General features: G+C 43.0%; 2 protein-coding genes across 5 annotated transcripts in view; both read left to right on the top strand.

Moving 5' to 3' along the window:
* The window catches only part of hps5 (HPS5 biogenesis of lysosomal organelles complex 2 subunit 2), a 57,151-nt gene extending 41,194 nt beyond the window's left edge, over positions 1-15,957 (top strand). For 2 of the 3 annotated variants that reach the window (XM_080190393.1, XM_080190394.1), the window contains exons 15-23: positions 1,252-1,323; positions 4,188-5,020; positions 5,962-6,082; positions 6,835-6,990; positions 8,381-8,503; positions 11,214-11,327; positions 12,498-12,604; positions 13,609-13,891; positions 15,455-15,957. In XM_080190393.1, coding sequence (XP_080046519.1) covers positions 1,252-1,323; positions 4,188-5,020; positions 5,962-6,082; positions 6,835-6,990; positions 8,381-8,503; positions 11,214-11,327; positions 12,498-12,604; positions 13,609-13,891; positions 15,455-15,515 — 1,870 coding nt within the window. In that variant the 3' untranslated portion in view covers positions 15,516-15,957. The remainder of the gene's footprint in view (positions 1-1,251; positions 1,324-4,187; positions 5,021-5,961; positions 6,083-6,834; positions 6,991-8,380; positions 8,504-11,213; positions 11,328-12,497; positions 12,605-13,608; positions 13,892-15,454) is intronic. The other variant, XM_080190395.1, reaches the window with a different exon arrangement.
* A 550-nt stretch (positions 15,958-16,507) lies between these two features.
* saal1 (serum amyloid A-like 1) overlaps positions 16,508-19,612 on the top strand; it is a 22,178-nt gene continuing 19,073 nt past the window's right edge. Inside the window, exons 1-2 of one of the 2 annotated variants that reach the window (XM_080190396.1) lie at positions 16,508-16,615; positions 19,368-19,523. In XM_080190396.1, coding sequence (XP_080046522.1) covers positions 19,398-19,523 — 126 coding nt within the window. In that variant the 5' untranslated portion in view covers positions 16,508-16,615; positions 19,368-19,397. Of the gene's footprint in view, positions 16,616-17,113; positions 17,207-19,367; positions 19,524-19,612 lie in introns of those variants that run through there. The other variant, XM_080190397.1, reaches the window with a different exon arrangement.

A 19,612-nucleotide genomic window follows, 5' to 3' on the forward strand; every position in this document is an offset into this window, starting at 1 on the left:
GAAGACAAGAAAAACAGCAGTTGATCCTCCAAAGGGATGGTAATGGAGCAAGGAAAGAAACAAAAGATGTGTCTAGAGCAAATGTCCTACTGACTGAATTTAAAAAGAAAGGAAACAAAATGAATGGCAAGGTTTACACTCTGAAATTGTTGAACTCACTCAAAATCAAGTCTTGGCAGGATTCTTTCCTTTGGAAACGTCAGGATTCAACTTGACTTGCCACTTGTCCAATGTCTTCATGCAATCACCAGCATGGGTCACCAATGACTATTATTAGAACTGTGTTGCTTCCCTGCTTCCAGCTAGACAAAGCAAAATGGTTTTGGTATGTAAGAACTGGGAGCAGGAGTAGGCCATCTGGCCCCTCAAGCCTGCTCTGCCATTCAATAAGATCATGGCTGATCCTTTCGTGGACTTAGCTCCATTTACCTGCCCACTCACCATAACTCTTAATTCCTTTACTGTTCAAAAATTTATTTATCCTTGCCTTAAAAACATACAACGATGTAGCCTCAACTGCTTCACTGGGTAGGGAATTCCAAGATTCAAACCCTTTATGTGAAGAAGTTCCTCCTCAACTCAGTCCTAAATCTGCTTCCCTGTTTTTATCTTATCTATTCCCTTCATAATCTTATATGTTTCTATAAGATCTCCCCTCATTCTTCTGAACTCCAATGAGTATAGCCCCAGTCTACTCAGTCTCTCCTCATAAGCCAATGCTCTCAACTCCAGAATCAACTTAGTGAATCTCCTCTGCGCCCCATCCAGTGCCAGTGTATCCTATCTCAAGTAAGGAGACCAAAACTGTACACAGTACTCCAGGTGTGGCTTCACCATCACCTTATACAGCTGCAACATAATCTCGCTGTTTTTAAACTCCCTCTAGCAATGAAGGACAAAATTCCATTTGCTTTCTTAATTACCTTCTGCACCTGCAAACCAACTCCTTGAGATTCCTGCTCATGGACATCCAGATACCTCTGCACAGCAGCATGCTGCATTTTTTTAACCATTTAAATAGTAGTCCGTTTTGCCGTTATTCCTACCAAAATGGATGACCTCAGTTTTACCAACATTGTACTCCTCACCCACTTACTTAGATTATCTATATTCCTTTGCAGACTTTCACAAAATATGATTATATTTCAGCACCGGTCAGGATCTGGTCGAAGCCTAAAGTGTAAGGGTTACACTTTGTCTGAATGCAGTGATGGATGTTAATTCTAACTACAGTTTGCTCTCTCATTGCAGCTTGAGCATTGATGACAAACCTCAAGAAGTGGAGAAACTGCGGGAACTGCGACTAGCAACAGCTGAGGCTGTGTGAGTTTGAATACGGGTGTTTCTCTCCTTGATTTGTCTGTGAAAGTCATATACTTAATGAGCACTGAAGAACGAAAATCTTTCCATTTTGGGCATTCACTCTCAGTATCAAGTACTTTAAATGCGTTTTTAAAGCACAGGTTTAATGGAAAGTAAGTCTCCCTCTTCGTTGTTCAGTAACTCTCAGGACTGATATAGCACTGTTAGAAGTAGGACAAAAGTCCTATTATCCTGCCCCAACAATCAGGCAGGGTAGAGGGATATTTATCCTGCTTCTATTAACCAATGTAAGAAGCCTCAACACCAAGTTAAAGTCCAACTGGTTTATTTGGTAGCACAAGCCACTAGCTTTCGGAGTGCTGCCCCTTCATCAGGTGAGTGGGAGTTCTGTTCACAAACAGGGCATATAAAGACACAAACTCAATTTACAAAATAATGGTTGGAATGCGAGTCTTTATAGGTAATCAAGTCTTAAAGGTACAGACAATGTGAGTGGAGAGAGGGTTAAGCACAAGTTAAAGAGATGTGTATTGTCTCTAGCCAGGACAGTTAGTGAGATTTTGCAAACCCAGGCAAGTCATGGGGCTTACAGATAGTGTGACATGAACCCAAGATCCCGGTTGAGGCTGGGAACCCTAAACCCATTAAAGAAGCAATCCCCTACGGACAAGCCCTCCATGTACGCAGGATCTGCTCAGATGAGGAGGATTGCAACAGACACTGCCAGACGTTGAAAGATGCCTTCATAAGAGCAGGATATGGTGCTTGACCCATTGATCGACAGTTCTGGTGTGCCACAGCGAAAAACAGCACTGACTTCCTCAGAAGACGAACATGGGACATGGCAGACAGAGTACCCTTCGTCGTCTAGTACTTCCCTGGAGCAGAAAAGCTGTGACATCTTCTCCGAAGCCTTCAATGTGTCATTGATGAAGATGACCATCTAGCCAAGGCCATTCCCACACCCCCATTTCTTGCCTTCAAACAACCGCACAACCTCGAACGGACCATTGTCTGCAGCAATCTACCCAGCCTTCAGGAGAACAGTGACGATGACATCACACAACCCTGCCACAAGCAACCTCTGCAAGGTGTGTCTGATTATCGGTGAATGCCATCATCTCACGTGAGAACACCATCCACCAGGTATACGGTACATACACTTGCAACTCAGCCAATGTTGTCTACCTGATGCACAGCAGGCAAGAATCTCCCGAGACATGGCACGTTGGGGAGACCATGCAGATGCTATGACAACGGATGAATGAACACCACTTGACAATCAGCAGGCACGAGTGTTCTCTTCCTGTTGGGGAACATTTCAGTGGTCATGGGCATTCGGCCTCTGATCTTTGGGTAAGCGTCCTCCAAGGCAGCCTTCATGACACATGACAGTGCAGAGTCGCTGAGCAGAGACTGATAGCCAAGTTCCGCATGCGTGAGGACGGCCTCAACCAGGATCTTGGGTTCATGTCACACTGTCTGTAACCTCCACGACTTTCCTGGGCTTGTAAAATCTCACTAACTGTCCTGGCTGGAGACAATACACATCTCTTTAACCTGTACTTAACCCTCTATCTACTCACATTGTCTGTACCTTCAAGACTTGATTACCTGTAAAGACTCATATTCCAACCATTATTTTGTAAATTGAGTTTGTGTCTTTATATGCTCCATTTGCAAACAGAACTCCCACTCACCTGATGAAAGCTAGTGGCTTTTGCTACCAAATATACCTGTTGGACTTTAATCTGGTGTTGAGAATTCTTACTGTGTTTACTCCGGTCTGACTCCGGCATCTCCACGTGTCTAATAACCAATCCCGGTGCAGGTTAAGCACTATTACAAGGGCTAAGCACTCTTTGCACTACTCCATTGAGCATTATCAGGAAAGATATGATGCAGTACATTCAAAGTAGTCAAGCAAATACTCTACAATTTTGTCTCCAAAAGCCCTGATTTACTGGAGGAAAGTTCCACAGTGGTACCTCAGCCTAGTAGCTTTTCTTCTATTATAATGCAAATGGAGCATCAGGTTTGATCAATAGGGGACATTGTAACTGAGACTAAATCTGCCCCCACCTGATGTCCACATGAATTTGCATTCTAACGTGAATTGTAGAATGGTAATCATAGAATCTCTACAATGCAGAAGAAGCATTCGGCCCATCGAATTTGCACTGGTTGTGATACAGTATCTCACCCAGGCCTTCTGTCCTGCCCTATCCCTGTAACCCCACACACTACCCATGGCCCATCCATCTAATCTACACATCTTTGGAACTAAGGTTCAATTTAACATGTCCAATCCACTTAACCTGCACATCTTTAGACTGTGGAAGGAAACCGGAGAATCCAGAGGAAACTCTCACAGGTACACGGAGAAGGTGCAAACTCCACCCAAGGCCGGAATTGATCCTGAGCCCATGGAAATGAGGCGCCAGTACTAACCACTATGCCACCATGCTGACCCAATCAGGAATGGGAACCTTGACTGATTTTCTTCCCCAACTCCCATTTTTTTTTCTTTTTCCCTCCAAGGATAGGGCAGGGCAGAGGGCCTGAGTGTGATACTGTGTCGGAGCTTTCCTTCACCAGCTCTCATCAAAAATACTGGTGTCGATGTAGCATCCCTATGGCTGCCTTTACTGAAGTCAGTTAATTTGAGATACTTTCTTTATTGGTTGATAGTAAACTCTATCAAATATGGTCAATTAATGAGTTTGATGAAGGATTTAGGGTCACTGGCATTTAAAATTTAATATGATGTGTAAAACTCGGATCATTTGTAACTATGACTGGAGATGGCTGGCTTAGTTTGAGTTGAGTCAACTAATTTGAGTTGATGATGTCTTGTTTTGCAGCATTAAACTACAGGATCCCCTTGTTTTGTTTGACACTTCCCTTCTGAAGGAAACACTCCAATGCTGGCTCCCGCATTTGGAAAAAACATTTAATTTCAAGGTGAAAATTCAAGCTGTGAATGACATTAGCACATCAGAAGAGGAGTCAAAAGTTTTCAGCCATCGAGATGAACAGAAGTCATCAGTATTCAGCCGCAGGGAGATGAAGGTGTCAGCAGTACTCAGTCACCAAGGGAGGGAAGAAGAGGTAGCAGCCATCATCCATAGAGAGGATGAGAAGGAATCAGCAGCATCCCTTGAACGAGAGGAGGGGCCACTGTCACTAAGTTTTGGAGAAAAAGAGGAACAGCCAACATCCTTTCCTAATCGAGAGCCTGAGGTGGATTCGGACTCAATTGGCCATCAGGAGCAGGGAGAAGAGTCAGCACCATTTGTCCATCAGGAGCAGAAGGAGGGACCAATCCTAAAACATGGGAGAGAAATGATGGAGGAGGGAGTCATTCCCAAGGGTGCAGTGGTAGATGATGAGCCAGTTTCAGCTGAGCTGTACAATGTGCCCTTTGTGACAGTCCCTTTCTGCAGCATACCAGCAGACCTCGTTAAGGACATGTCCGAACTGTGCACTTTGTGTTTCGAGGTGGGAATATTTAAAAGTACCACTGAGGGTAAATTCCCAGCAGCAGAATTGTCTGAAATTGGCACTGCAACTCAGGCCTGTCTTTATATGCGGAATTATTTCTTCCTGTTGGACTTGATGCGAGTAAAGCGCAGCATTACGGCTCGTAACTGGTCCACTCCTCTGGTGTGGCAGACACTTATCCTTGGATTAAAAGGTAACTGCAAACCACTAGTTTCTACACACTGAATTCGCACATGTTGTTTATTCTTGTAGTGCTCACTCTTTCTTACCCTTCCTTATCAGGCGCCATGTGCTTCCAACCATCTGTTGATCTATGTTATGTGATCATACAGAAATGAGGTGAGCAGCTTGGCTCAATAATTCCTCTTTATTTGACACAAGCAATATTTCCTCACCACCACTGATTAGGATAGGGCTGGTCTTCCATTTTTTGTTTTCTGACCTGGTTATAATTTGAACTTAATGCGGACCAAAGGCATTCTGTTTGGTGCCTACACTGACTTCCCATGGATGCTGCTGGGTTTATTTTGATTGAAAATACCAGATAAATCTTGACACACATATTTACTGAATAATTGAACCATAGCAACCAGAAGAATTCTGCGTTCAGTCTTTGCTGAGAGTGTTTGCATGTTAGCTTTGTTGATTTTTGGCTAGTTCTACTGTTGACTTTGGTACTGTGAGTTAGGGAAAGGAAAATCAGTCAAAGTTCCTGCTCCTGATTGTTATTCCGTGACCAGTGATGTCAGCATTACTTACACCTGGATGTCCAGATGGTAGAAAGAAAACTTATTGATGGTATGGTTGACCTATCTAACTGGCATTTTTGAAAATGCTTTCATGGGATGTGAAAGATTGCAGGAGTGGTATTGGTGGAAGGAGGACTTCCCCTTGGCACCAGTTGCTGTACATCAGGGTTGTGTGGAGCTGCTTGGAACCTAAAATATAACTGGAACGACCAGAGGCTGTAAGGGCTGGAACATGAAACTGGTTTGTTGGAGCTAATTGGCCAGGTTGGTGACAGTCACTGCTGAGCTGGTTTGATTCAGGTGCTGAATGTTGCATATACAGGTACTGGAGCCAGGGCAGTCTGTAAACCTGTACTGACAAGGGTGTGATCAATTTCTGTTACAGAGATAACACAATCACACCCAATCTCCAACACCATTATGGATGGAGATCTGCGGAGAGTTCTGAAGTTACTGGGTGGTGAAAAGCAGTCGGGGAGCCCTTTCCTACTGGCACATGCAGCCAGGTAAACCTGCACTATTATGTTATAATATCATTCTGTGTTAATACAGCAGTTTCACTTCCTGTCAGGAAGTTGGCTTCTGAAGGATTCACTCTTATTGGAATTTTATAGGAAACTTTTTCTCTCTTCACCATTAGCACACTGTGACTGCAGTCTAAATGTCTGCTACTATTAATGCACAATTACCATGCTATTAAACAGTGTGAGAATATTGCTCTAGTTCAGCTTTCCCTGGTTTTGAGGGTGTTGCTGTAACCCAGTGTTTCCAATTTTCATTGTCTCTTATTTTTCTCCTTTTAGGACTTGACTGACCAAACACTGTTAAATTGAGCCAAGATGACCCTAGATTAGCATTCGTGATATATGTATGGGCTATGTAACCTATTTGCAGACTTTTGTTTCCTGGATTTTGGGCCTCTATTTCTGGCTATGGGATATTGAGTTTCTGTGCTGCTCATCACCCTTTTTTTGCCTTCCACGAAATGAAGACAAGTGAATCCCATTAAGAGCCAGTCTCCTTACAGCAAATGAGAAAGACCCTCAAAATAAAGTGATAGAACTATTGATCCTGTTCTTGTTCTTTCTCTTGTTTGGCACTGATATTTAGAAAATCACTGATGTGATTAGTTGCAACAATCCCAAGATTGGCCCCCTCAGTGAATTCCTGAATGAGATTTTGGTCTTCTATGGAAGACCGCATTTAAGGTTATTTACGGCCATACCTCCCTGGTGAACTGTATGTATGATCTCTGCAGAATGTACGAGAAATTTGGCGAAATTGCACTGAGGTCTCTTGTCCAGTTCCACCCCCACATTCTCCCGTCTGATATCAAGGAGTTGTGCCAGAATCAACCAGCCCACTTCTTGGCATACGTCGATAATCTGATTAAATCCAAGCCAGAGGACCAGAGGTTAGTTTTGGTCAGCCTGATTCTCTTAGACTTGATATGCTCATGTAACAATACTGTTTGTATGTACACAGTATGTGCTCTGCAATGTGGTTTCCAGGTTATTCCATTAGTATAAAAGCAAAATACTGTGGATGCTGGCATCTGAAACTAAAACAGAAAATCTCAGCACGTCACACAGCATCTGTGTGGAAAGAATAGAACCGATGTTTCAAGCCTAGATGACCCTTCGTCACAGCAAAGAGAATTGGCAGAGATTTATATTAAGGGGATTGGGGGGGGCGGTGGTGGAGTGGGACAAAGGGAATGTAAATGAATACAGAAGGCTAAGAAGGTGTTAGAAGTGTCCATTAAGTGATCAGAATGAGTGAATGGCAGAACCGAGGTACAACTTGGTAAAGAACAGCTTGAGGAATGTGGCAGTTGCCTGGGAGGGTCGGAGAGGAGAGCTTCAATGGAGAAGTGGGGAAAAAAGAAGAGATGAGGAAGAAAGATGATAAAATGGATGAATACAATGAAACAGAATGAAATAAAATAAATGGAAATGGGGTTAACGTGGAGGAGAAATGTCTGAGAGTTGGCGCTCAGGCTCTGTGAGGTAGAGGTTCATATGCCAGGCAACAACAGCACTGTCCTTATTCCATTAATATTCTGTAAATCATTGAAAACTTTATAAATGAATTTTCTTTGAGCTATTTAGCAATTCCAGATCTGATAATAAAAGACTGTAATGTGCATTCAGTATATGTTCTTCAAGGAAAGCAAATCTTATCCTTTCTGGTCATTCTGGCAGTCTCAAGAATTTTAAATGTGTTGCAACAAGCTGAAGAGCCACCTTGAGAGCTCAGGTTTTAGTGAATTTCCTTGTTCAATTTGTGATATCTGTTACATTGGGTAGTGTCAACTGAGGTGATGCTAGATCTGCTAAATTTGACTTCTGACCCTGAGAGTAAGGGACAGTTTTTGTGCCCCTTGTTACTATCCAGTGACTCCTATAGGAAGGTGTCTGTGGGTTAGGGGAGGATCATGCTCGGCTAGGCTATATTGTCCGCAGTCACAATTCTTGACACAGTTCACTGGGACTAATTTTGACTTTGGGCAATTTCAGATTAGCTCCAAGTGGAAATCAAAATTAGGAGAGGGGTGTAAATGGCGATTTGTCCAATATTGCCTCCTCCTATCGCTTCTCCCCCTGTCAAAGCCTTTGTGTGAAGAATGGCTCTATGGACAAAACGCTGTGGAACTATATCCAGCTATTAAAAGAGAACAGGGCATAATTAGGGGGATTTATAAAAAATATAATGGAATTGGCCTTCAGCCGCTAGAAAGGTCAGAGCAATTATGTGTTCTGTGCAACTAATGAACTAAAGATTTCTTGTCTGTTTTCTGCAAGCAGATTAAATTTGTTAGAGGCCATTCTTCAGCCTAAATCATGCAAATTAGATTGGCTGCGACTTGCTGTGTCTCATGATGCTCCCCAGAGGACTGACACCACTGATATTGATGGAAATCCCAGGTAAGCAAGAGACATGTTTTACGTGCTCTGTATCTCTCTGGCTGTAATGCCATGTAGTACATGGTGACCTCTGTTTATAATGTATATTTCACAATGCACAAGGTAAACGATTTGATGGGTTCTGCCATTCATTCTGCAGAGCTTTTTGGATGCATTGTCATTTGTTTCTCTGATTCTGCAATTTTGCTTCAAATTTCTGAAAGTTGAGTGGTGATGAATCACTTGCTACAACTTGTCTAATTTGTAAACTGCATAAAATCCTGTAATCTTTCACTGTAGCTCTTTTATTCATTCGTGGGATATGGTCATCACTGGCTGGCCAGCATTTATTGCCCATCCCTAGTTGTCCGAGGGCAGTTGAGAGTCAACCACATTGCTGTGGCTCTGGAGTCACGTGTAGGCCAGACCAAGTAATGTCAGCAGATTTCTTTCCCTGAAGGGCATTAGTGAACCAGGTGGGTTTTTCCGACAACAGACAATGGGTTCGTGGACATCAGTAAATTTTTAATTCCAGGTATTCTTTTTATCAAACTCAAATTTCATCTGCTGTGGCGGGATTTGAACCTGGGTCCGAGTTTCTGGATCAATAATATTGTGATGATACCACGAGGCTATCGCCTCACCTTGGAGGGAAAGAAAGGTTTGCATTCATATAGCACCTTTCACGGCCTTGATGTTCAGAAGTAATTAACATTGTAAATAAGTAAGATTGAAGAACAAGAAGGCTCTTGGATATTTTATAATGGACCTTTTCTCTTTGATGTTGAAGTAATTTCTTTGAATGTTGGCAATGCCACGTAGTTTGCTCATCGAGTTAATTTTTTAAGACTATAGCTTGAACTATAGGCTTTCTGACCATATTTTGTCGAGACTTGTCTTCAAAACCAGTTATGACTGGAAATTGCATGTCCATCTATCCAATAGCATATATTGGCTTTGTAAGCGAGCCCTGTCATCCATTCAAGTAACTTTATCTTGATTGATTGCAAACACGCAGAATTGTCCCAATCCAAGCAGATAACCTATTTCTGATCGTCCATTCTGAAATTTTGTCTCATGAAATAGAAACAGGAATTTCTTTTGAAGCTCTGTCGCTCCTGGCAATTCATTTTTTATTCCTGAGGATAGGTGAAGGATGGAGTGATTGCAAACCATGCACTTCGGCGCATATTTTGACTTTTCAGAGCAATATTGTCAATCAGCCAAGCAGGAGAGAGAAAATCACGTAACACAAATCTATTTATATAGCTTTTTGAGGTGCCCAGTGTGTTTTGTGGCCAATGACTTCCTTTTTGCAATGTGGTCACTGTTGTTATGGTAATGCCCATAAAGCTTGTTGTGAGATGAACACTATAAACAGCAACAAAGAGCCGTCAGCACACTGACCCTGGAGAATCAGTTGACTTTCTATTGTGGTTTCTGTACAGACAGAGACAGACATGTCTGAACTTATATCTGGGAAGTGACATAAAATACAAATGTCCTTCCCAGGTGCTGATTGTTCACCCTTCACTGACAGATGCACAAAATGACAACGATTGCTAGATTGGCTGGCCCCATTTCAAATAAAGACTTCCTGGAGGTTAATCTTGGTTGCAATGTTGATGGCTATCACTCATTCTCCGTTGCATGTCATTTACATCTGCCATCAACCCATTGTCTGGACAAGGAAATGCATAGATACTGTTGCCACATGACTGAAACTGGTGACCCACTGGGCTACTCTTGTAAATCAAAAAGATATTACATGCCTAGGATATGAAGACCAAAGGGAAGCCCAGCTCGTCAATCTGGGATATGAAGACGAAATCTCTTGCTCGACCCGAGGAAGATCCTACCTCAAAAATCATCTTGCAAAAAGGGGCTGATTTTATTCATCAGCAAGACTATATTTCTTTACTGCAAGAGGTTGCCTACAATTTCATCAATAACAGCCAAAACCTTCCAAACTTCCATTGCCTCCAGTGAATCAAAGTAAAATCCTTCAGGCCTGCAACATTTCGATCATCATGTTAAGGACTGTGAAAACAAGTGGCTTATTTCTTTTTACACTATTAGTAATATAAGTGCACATAATGTCCACAGAAATCATCTTTCCTTTGTGTGCATCTGTAAGTTTGGGGAGTGAGCATAGTATACTTGTTGGCTGTTGTGAAAAATAAATATTTATCCTTTCTTTTGATTTTATAAGAAATTCTGTTTTATCTTTAAAGTCACAGCAGTAAAATGGGGAAAACGCCCCTCAAAAATACTTCTTGTTCTGGTCAGCCTAGAGATGATGAAAGGGGGAAATTATCCCACATCTCTCCCCATCTGTAATACTGTTAAGAAACACAGCAATCAATTTATGCATAGCCACAAAATTGAATATGATAATGACCAAACTGTTCTTTACAGTTGTTGGTTGAGGGATAAACATTGGCCACAACCCCTTTGTTCTTTAAAATAGTGCCATGGGATTGTTTTATGTCCACCTGAGAACCATTTGCTATCTCATCTGAAAGATAGCATGGAGCAGCATTCGCTGGCATGTCAGTTTAGGTTTAGGTTTTGTGCTCAAATCCTGAGAATAGGACTTGAACTCACAACTTTTGTAACCTCAGGAGGCAGGAGTGCTACCGCCGTGCTGAGGGCAAAGGAGAATGGGAAATCCAATCCAACACGCTGCAATCAAATTTTAAATAATTGCTGTTGTTGATTTACTCCTCAGGCCTCACTCCCATCGATTTACCTGGGGCTATGCTCAGCTGATCAGTTACTTTACGCAGCTTCCAGGAGATTTTGAAACAAAAAAGAAAATGTTAGACATCTGTAAATCCTATGGGTAAGTTCGGCAGCATCCCTCTCGCTGATCCTGTGCTCCTGTATCTCTGCTCATACAAAACTGGGTATGATTTAATTGGTTTTCTGCCAGTGGTACAGTGGTAATATACAGACCAGAGTCTACTTCCAATTTGTGATGTTAGTGCACCTTTAAGAGATGCTTTTTTTAATCATGTTCTCTGCAGCTCTCCCAGCCACAGCTTATGTCATTGTTGCCAAGTTGTCTGGAGAAGTCCTTTTATTGCTCCTTCAGTGCCTTAAATGAGACTTGTTTATTTTTACTTTGGGAACTTTTATGACCCTGCATTGTTAGGAGGAAAGCTGGTTGGCAGGTTGTGTGTTTGGGACAGTTTTTCCTCCCTGGTAGGGCGTTGGGGAGAGCTTAAAGAATAAAGAGATCTAGGGGTACGTGTTCATAGCTCCTTGAAAATGGAGTCACAGGTGGACAGAGTGGTGAAGAAGGCATTCAGCATGCTTGGTTTCATTGGTCAGAACTTTGAATACAGGAGTTGGGATGACTTGTTGAAGTTGTACAAGACATTGGTAAGGCTGCACCTGGAATACTGTGCACAGTTCTGGTCATCCTATTATAAAAAGGATATTATTAAACTAGAAAGAGTGCAGAAAAGATTTACTAGGATGCTACCGGGACTTGATGCTTTGTGTTATAAGGAGAGGCTGGATAGACTGCACCTTTTTGCTCTGAAACGTAGAAGGCTGAGGGGGTGGTCTATAAAATAATGAGGGTGGGCATTGAGGGGAAGCACAGAATACCATAATTGGCTATTGGCGAGAAGTGGAGAATTATATGGGACAGGTCTTGGAGAGAACAGGATGAGTGCCATGGTGAGTAACAGAGCAAGTATGGTTGTCTTGGGGTGGGTAGTTGGAATAGGCTGTGTAACAGGAGGAAAACAGAATCAGTAAGTGTTTGGGGAGACTGCAGGATCAGTAAGGAAGGAGCACAAGTCAGATGGTCAATGGAGTAGAGGGGCTGAGTCATGGAGACAAAGTGGGACCTGTAAGTCAGAAAGCTAAGTGAGTACCTCAAGGTGATGTTTGTTTAATTTTGGGAAGTATAGGCATGTTCAGCAGTTTATAAGCAGCCTATTCCATAGCTCTAGACAGACAAGTGGCTGATGTTTCAACATGAGCTTCTTTTCATTTACAGGTTCTGGCCTGCTTACCTTTCATTGTGTCGGCAGCTGGAATGCAGAGTTGAAGCTTTCACTGTCATTGTTTATTTGGATGATATCAGCCTATTTCATGAACAGAATGGTTTGTATTTCATTTTTTAAGTTTGGACCTTTAAACACCCCCACCCACCCACCCACCCAAGCCTTTCCATTTTCAACAGGCTTCTTTCTGGAGTAGTCATTGAGGATTTTGGATATCTGAACAATTTCCCCAGTAGATTTTCTGTGCTGATTGAGGGTGAAGCAGAGCTGACAGAAATTTCATTTAGTAGCTCTAACCAATCAATGGACACACAGTATAGAAAGAAGAAGAAAAGAAAGAAAGAATTGCATTTATTTCATGCTCTTCTTGATTACCAGATGTCCCAAAGTACTTTTCAGCCAATAGGGTACTGTTGAAGTATTGTCACTGTTGTAACGTAGGAAGCGCAGCAGCCAGTATGTTGCAGAGCAAGCTCCCAGAAACAGCAATCTGATAATGATCAGGGAATCTGTTTTTGTAATATCGATTGAGGGGTAAATATTGGCCAGGACACCCAGGACAACTCCACTGTTCTTTTAGGAAATACTGCCATGGGATTTTTCACATCTTGGCATATGGGGCCTCGGTTTAATGTCTCATACAAAAGATGGCACCTCTTCCCTCAGTACTGGAATATCAAGCTTCATTTTTTGCTTGAGCCCTGGAGTAGAACTTGAACCAGGAACCTCATGACTCAAAGGTGAGAGGTAAATTGGATACGGAAATATGGCCATGTGACATTGTTAGCAATCCTAGTGCAGTGCTTTGTCTTGACTATCTGAACAGACTCGATCTGTCCATGTTCTCCTAAGTCTGTGTAATTCTGGGCACAAGAAATCTGTTCATCCTGTCAGAATAACTCTTAAATAGACTGTCTGTCCCCATTGTTTTGTAATCCTTGTTTGACCAAGTCTGCCCAGAGCATATTGCCTTTGAGTATAGCTAGCTGAATTGACTTGTGTAACAGGCTGGATGGAGCGTGTATGTCTCTTGTGCTGTCCTGCTCAATATCAACTAACAACTGCTTTAGGGAACATTTTAAAAGTCATGGTTCTCTTATTTAGGTCTGATGCCAGAGACTCTGGAAGAGTGGAATTTTGTACTGGAGCTGGTTCGGAATCACCATAATGACATCCACTGTCCTGCGCAGAATGGAGACAATATTGCCAATGAGAACTTTGATTTGTCAAGTAGTATCAGCCTAGAGAATGTAGCTCTTCTCCTTGCGAAGGCACTCGGCCCAGATCGAGCACTCACTGTATTACAGGACCGAGGCCTGCATGGGAACATGTCTGAGAGATTTGGCAGAGTATGTGACATCCTCAGAATTGCGGAGAAAAGACAGAGGTGAGAGGGGCTCCAATCCCAGCTGAGATTAACCTCTTCATCTATGTTTTACTGTCCTCGTGAGTTAAGCTACTGCCAATGTGTCATTATGCCGTGCAGATTTCAAGATTCCGGGTTCCTGGTCTATGGTATCAGCCATGGTGCTCAGATAATTGCCCTGTGTGCCCCTGGATTAGGGAGGGGATAGCAGCTGGGGTTATCTGTTCATCATCTCAAACCACTGCTCCTTCTACATCCTCATGTCCCCTTCTCAAGCCTTTGAATGAGTGTTACTTTTCAGCTCTGCTTACCTGTCCCCAGAGTTTGGATTTCTTCAGTCTGATTTTGGCCCAACACAATGGCAGTGAGACTGCTCTGCTCAGTTACTAATGATATCTTCTGATTATGACTCTATTGCTCTTTGATCTCACCACAGAATTTGTCACAACCACCCTGTCCTCCCAACATCTCTTTTGTGCCTGATTGCTGTGATTGTCAGTTTCACTCCCAGCTATCTCAACACTGAGCCATACAGTATAGGAGGCCGCCAGTCGCCCCATCAAGCCTATGCCACTCTTTCAGAGAGTTGGCTTTGAATCCCATTGACATGATAAGATTTGTAGTTAGTCAAGGATTCCTAATTGATCACCTTTCGTTATCAGTATACTGTCATCTTAGATGCAGGATCAGCTCTGTAAGGCCCTCCACCATTTCCCATGACATTCTGTTGGTAAAACTACCTGTTTGACAAGTTGTGGAGGAACCAGAATTTCTTCTGTTGAAAATCAAGGAATGTAAAACCATTGTTGTCAACCTGTTTGCACCCTTGTCACTGATTTTCCCCCTGTCTGTTAGGTCAGCCTGTATACCCACAGCAACTAATGTGATTTGGAATATCCTACCTGTCACCAAGACTCCTTATTTCATTTAGCTTAAATTGCTGAATATGTTATTCAGGTCATTTTGACAAGTTTTTTTTCTGCAGCGTCTTTGGTAATGGCTACCTAACCTCCATTCTCTGCAGCTGCAAAACAAATTAAATTCTGTAACTTATATCCTTGTTTCCCAATGCATTGAACCTAAAGTTTGAATCTACAGACCTTTGTCTGACCTTTTCCCACCACACTTCTGCAGCCTTTTTAATTTGTCCATGTGATTATCTAAATCAGGATTTGCTTGCAATCCCCCTGCTTTCACTCCACCATTAATATCCAAAAATCGTAACTGTCTCACCTGTGCTCTCACTCCTCACTGTGCTCCCTACTCTAAATTTAAAAAGGCTTTTCGAAGCCACAGTTTTGAACAAACCTTTGGTCATTATCTCCTAACCCTTTGATCCTGGCTTGGCATCTTACCTTTGATAAAGGTTTTCTGTATGTGCAGATTGCTTGTTAGTACTAGCCAGTGACTCTAGCTGGAAAATGGTGGATGTTCTGAGAGAAAATTGGGTTTGTTTGTGATTTTTCTCACAATAGAATAGACTGCTCTATACAATCATGGTCCAGCTTGAGAGGATGGGTAAAAATGGGATAAACAACAATTCCTGTGTGATTATATGCCCTGTGTTGTGGTTTTCTGTTGCAGGGCCCTTGTCCAATCCATGTTGGAGCGATGCGATCGTTTCCTGTTGTCTCAGCAAGCATAGAGGAGCCAAATAAAAGGGGACGGGGGACACTTTCAGCTACCTTTCAGAGAAGAAGCTGCCAGTTTTATACAATGTCGATTCCTGCTGATCTCCAATAACCAACTAATTCTCATTTCTTATTCAGTTGCTGCTTTGGGAGTACTAATTCCCAAATGATTTACTCTGTAGCTGATTTATCCCCTGATGTTTGCCAGCCAAAGAGACTTGTTCAGAAATGTATTGGTTTACACGTGCCTTACACTTGATGTGGGGGGTTAAATGATCTATTCACTGGACTCAAAATTGTTCTGTTGTATTTTGGTATTGTGTAATGGGACACCATGCTTGCTTTAAATACCAGATGCCTCAGGCACTGGCTAATTGCAAAAAGCACAAGTACACTTTGTTTATTGGAGGAGATAAAAGTTGTTAAACGACTTGAATAAAAATGTCTAAACTGTGATTTGAAGCTTTTTTTTTGCTCATGGGATGAGAGCATCACTGTCAATGTCAGCATTTATTGCCCATCACTAATCGTCTGGAGTATTGCATTCAGCTTTATGGAATGAACCTCCTGAAGGAGATATTGGCCTTGCTGGGGTTACCGTGTGGATTAATCTTTAAGAAAAGGTGATATTGGGGGAGTTGCCTTGGTCAAGCTAAGCATATGTTGTGTGCAACATTTGGCAGGCAGCAATTATGGTGCAAGCTGCTGCTGAAGGATCCAGAACTGAACCAGCTACCGGTCTGGGCTGCTTTTCAGTGACTTAAACGAAATCATAGCAGCATTGAGGCGACTGAAGTGGCTGAAGGGCAGGCAATGTGTGAATTGACTGCCAGCCAGCGAGTGACGCTCCAAACGGAGGGTCCGAGTTTAATTCCCAACCGGTGGGTGGCGCTGTGTGTGCGGAGGCTGTGAATTAACTCCCAGCCGATGGGCGGGGCTATAAGGGTAAGGTGAGAATTGACTCCCGACCGGTGGGTGGCGCTATGAGGAGAGGTTGTGAATTGATTCGTAGCGAGCGGGTGACGGTTTGAGAGGAGGGTGACGCCTAGCCAGAGGGGAAGGTGTGAATTAACTTCCAGCTGGTGGGTGGTAGTGGAGGTCCTTAACACAGCAGGTAGGTGGCACAGTAAGGGGAAGTTGAATTGACTCCAAGCTAGTAGCTGGCGGTATGAGGGGAGGGAAACGTTAAAGCGGTGGGAAAGGTGGGTGGCGCTTTGAGTATTCACACCCAGCCGGAAGTGACAGTGAGGGATGGGTGTGAATTGATTTGAGGACGATGGGTGGCGCTGAGGTGAGGATGACTCCTGGCTGGTGGGTAGCCGTGTGAGCGTGACTCCTGGCCGGTGGGTGACAGTGTGAGGGGAGGGTGACTCCTGGCAAGTGGGTGGCAGTGTGAGGGGAGGTTGACTGCTGGCCGGTGGATGGCGGTGTGAGGGTGACTCGTGGCAGGTGGGCGGCGCAGTGAGGGTGACTCCTAGCCGTTGGGCGGCAGTGTAGGGGGAGGGTGATTCCTAGATGGTGGGTGGCGGTGTGAGGGGAGGGTGACTGCTGGCCGGTGGGTGGCAGTGTATGGGGAAGGTGAAACTGTTGCCAGGGCTTGTCATGTTTCAGTGGGTTATGCGTCGGTCACGGTTTGAATTTAGCTTTTGTTTTGGTGTGTGAGGCAGTCTGAGCCCGGGAGAGAGGAACTGTTGCTGTAGAGCGAGTGAGTCTGTTTGAGTTAAACCCTTTGTGTGGAGACTACTCCATGGTTAAATCCAGTCCTGCACTGAGCCAGAGCCAGTCTGAGTGTCTCCGTGTCAACTTGTGAGATTAGCGCGGCTGTGACTTCATTCAGAAACTGTTTATCTGCTATCTTTGTTCTGTACTTAATTTCTATGATTGATTTGTGTAAGGAATACATTTTGTGAGACAAAATGAAAAAATTATGGGTGCTGGAAATCCTGAAATTAAAACAAGATATTGGAAACGCTCAGCAGGCTGTGTTGAGGATAAAAAGTTTCTGGTCATATATAAAATAAAACAGAAAATACCGGAAAATCTCAGCAGATCTGGTAACGTTTAGCGAGAGAAACAGTTAACGTTTCAAGTCTATATGATTCTTTGCATTTTGCCTTCTCACTGTTCAAGACCCCAAACACGCCTTTCAGATGAGTCAGTGTTTCACTTGCACCACCTCCAATTTAGTTTACTGAATTTACTGCTCCCAATATAGTCTGCTCTACGGTGGCGGGGGTGGAGAATACAGACGTTGTGACTGCTTTGTGGAACACCTTCGCTCAGTCTACAAGCCTGACCCTGACCTTCCTGTCATTAGCCATTTCAGCTTATCATCATGTTCTCATGCCCACATTTCAATCCTTGGCCAGCTGCAGTGCTCCAATGGAAACTGGAGGAACAGCATCTCATCATTTGATTAGACACTTTGCAGTCTTCTGGACTGAACGTTGAATTCAACAACTTCAGACCACAAACTCTCTGGTCCATCTTGATCTCCTTTTGTAATTCATTTCTCCAGTGGGGATGGGCAGAATCTGCCACCACCACTTGTGCTTAAGGTTTGCTTCACAGAGTGTGGATCCTTGTTATGCTATCAACACATTTTGCTAGCACCTTTATCCTGCTTTCAGCACTTTCTTTAGTCTTAATCATGTCTACCTCCCACTTATCCCTGACCTATTTTGCTTTATCTGCTCTTAAACAGTATAAAATCCATCACATTTCTCCATCTCTTTAGCACTGAAGAAGAGTCTTAAAGACTTGAAACGTCAACTCTATTTCTCTCTCCATGCATACTACCAGACCTGCTGAGTTTTTCCAGCATTTTCTGGGGTTGAGGTTACAATTAGATCAGCCATGATATTACTGAATGATGGGCAGAGCAGGCTCAAATAGCTGAGTGGCTTAATCCCATTACTAATTCATATGTTTGCATATATGTTCATATTTGAGCTGGCTGCATGATGATAAACTTGTCAGTGAAATTTTGGAGTTACTTCAACCCTCTGTGGCAATTATGATTTGATTTATTATTGTCATGTATTAGTATACAGTGAAAAGTATTGTTTCTTGCACACTATACAAAGTATGTTGTTCATAGAGAAGGAAACGAAAGAATGCAGAATGTAGTGTTACAGTCCTAACTATGGTGTAGAGTGAGACCAACTTAATGCAAGGTAGGTCCACTCAAAAGTCTGATGGTGCTAGAGAAGAAGCTGTTCTTGAGTCAGTTGGTATGTGACCTCAGATTTTTGTATCTTTTTCCTGTCGAAAGAAAGTAGAAGAGAGTATGTCTGGGATGTGTGGGGTCCTTAATTATGCTGGCTGCTTTGCTGAGGCGGGGGAAGTATCGACAGTCAATGGATGGGAGGCTGGTTTGTCTGATGGATTGGGCTACATTCATGACCCTTTGTAGTTTCTTGCGGTCTTGGGCTGCGCAGGAGCCATACCAACCTGTGATACAACCGGAAAGAATACTTTCTATGGTAACTCCGTGCAAATCTAGTATTTCAGAGGCACTGTTGATGATTTAATAATCAGTTTAAGACTGAAATCTGGAGAGGTAGCCATATCATAATGGACTGGGATTCTTTCCGCTTGACTTTGGATGTAGCAGCTAGGATGGTTCTGGTTAAATAAGTAATGGGATGCTACTTTGTTAAACAGAGTAGTTTTAATTGGTTAACCTGCAGCATCAATTGTTGTTCTCCAGCCTTAATTTTCCTACATGACGAATGGTTATTTGTGTGTATGTTATGGTTTCTTTTTTAGTATCTGGGGAGGCTATGAGACTGACACTCAATTTCTCTTCCTCGCTATTATGTTCTCCTGATGGATTAATGCAGCATTTTCTGTGCTTCCCACAGTAGTATTGTCTGGACGTTTTGAATGCTAGGATGGATCGCAACCCATCCCCACCACCAAGTGATGAGAGTGATGAAGAGACAGCCAGAGTTGATGCAATAGGAAACACAGTCTACAGCAAACACTGGTTGTTCAGCATACTCATGAGGCTGATTCAGGTAACACCTACATTTTGTGCTTGTGCGCAGTATGCAATGATTAATGCAGATTTGACCAGTTACAGTTGGACCTTTTCGATCTTCTGAAG

Source organism: Carcharhinus amblyrhynchos, chromosome 6 (genome assembly GCF_965287045.1).
Source record: "Carcharhinus amblyrhynchos chromosome 6, sCarAmb.v2.hapA, whole genome shotgun sequence".
Taxonomy (NCBI): domain Eukaryota; kingdom Metazoa; phylum Chordata; class Chondrichthyes; order Carcharhiniformes; family Carcharhinidae; genus Carcharhinus; species Carcharhinus amblyrhynchos.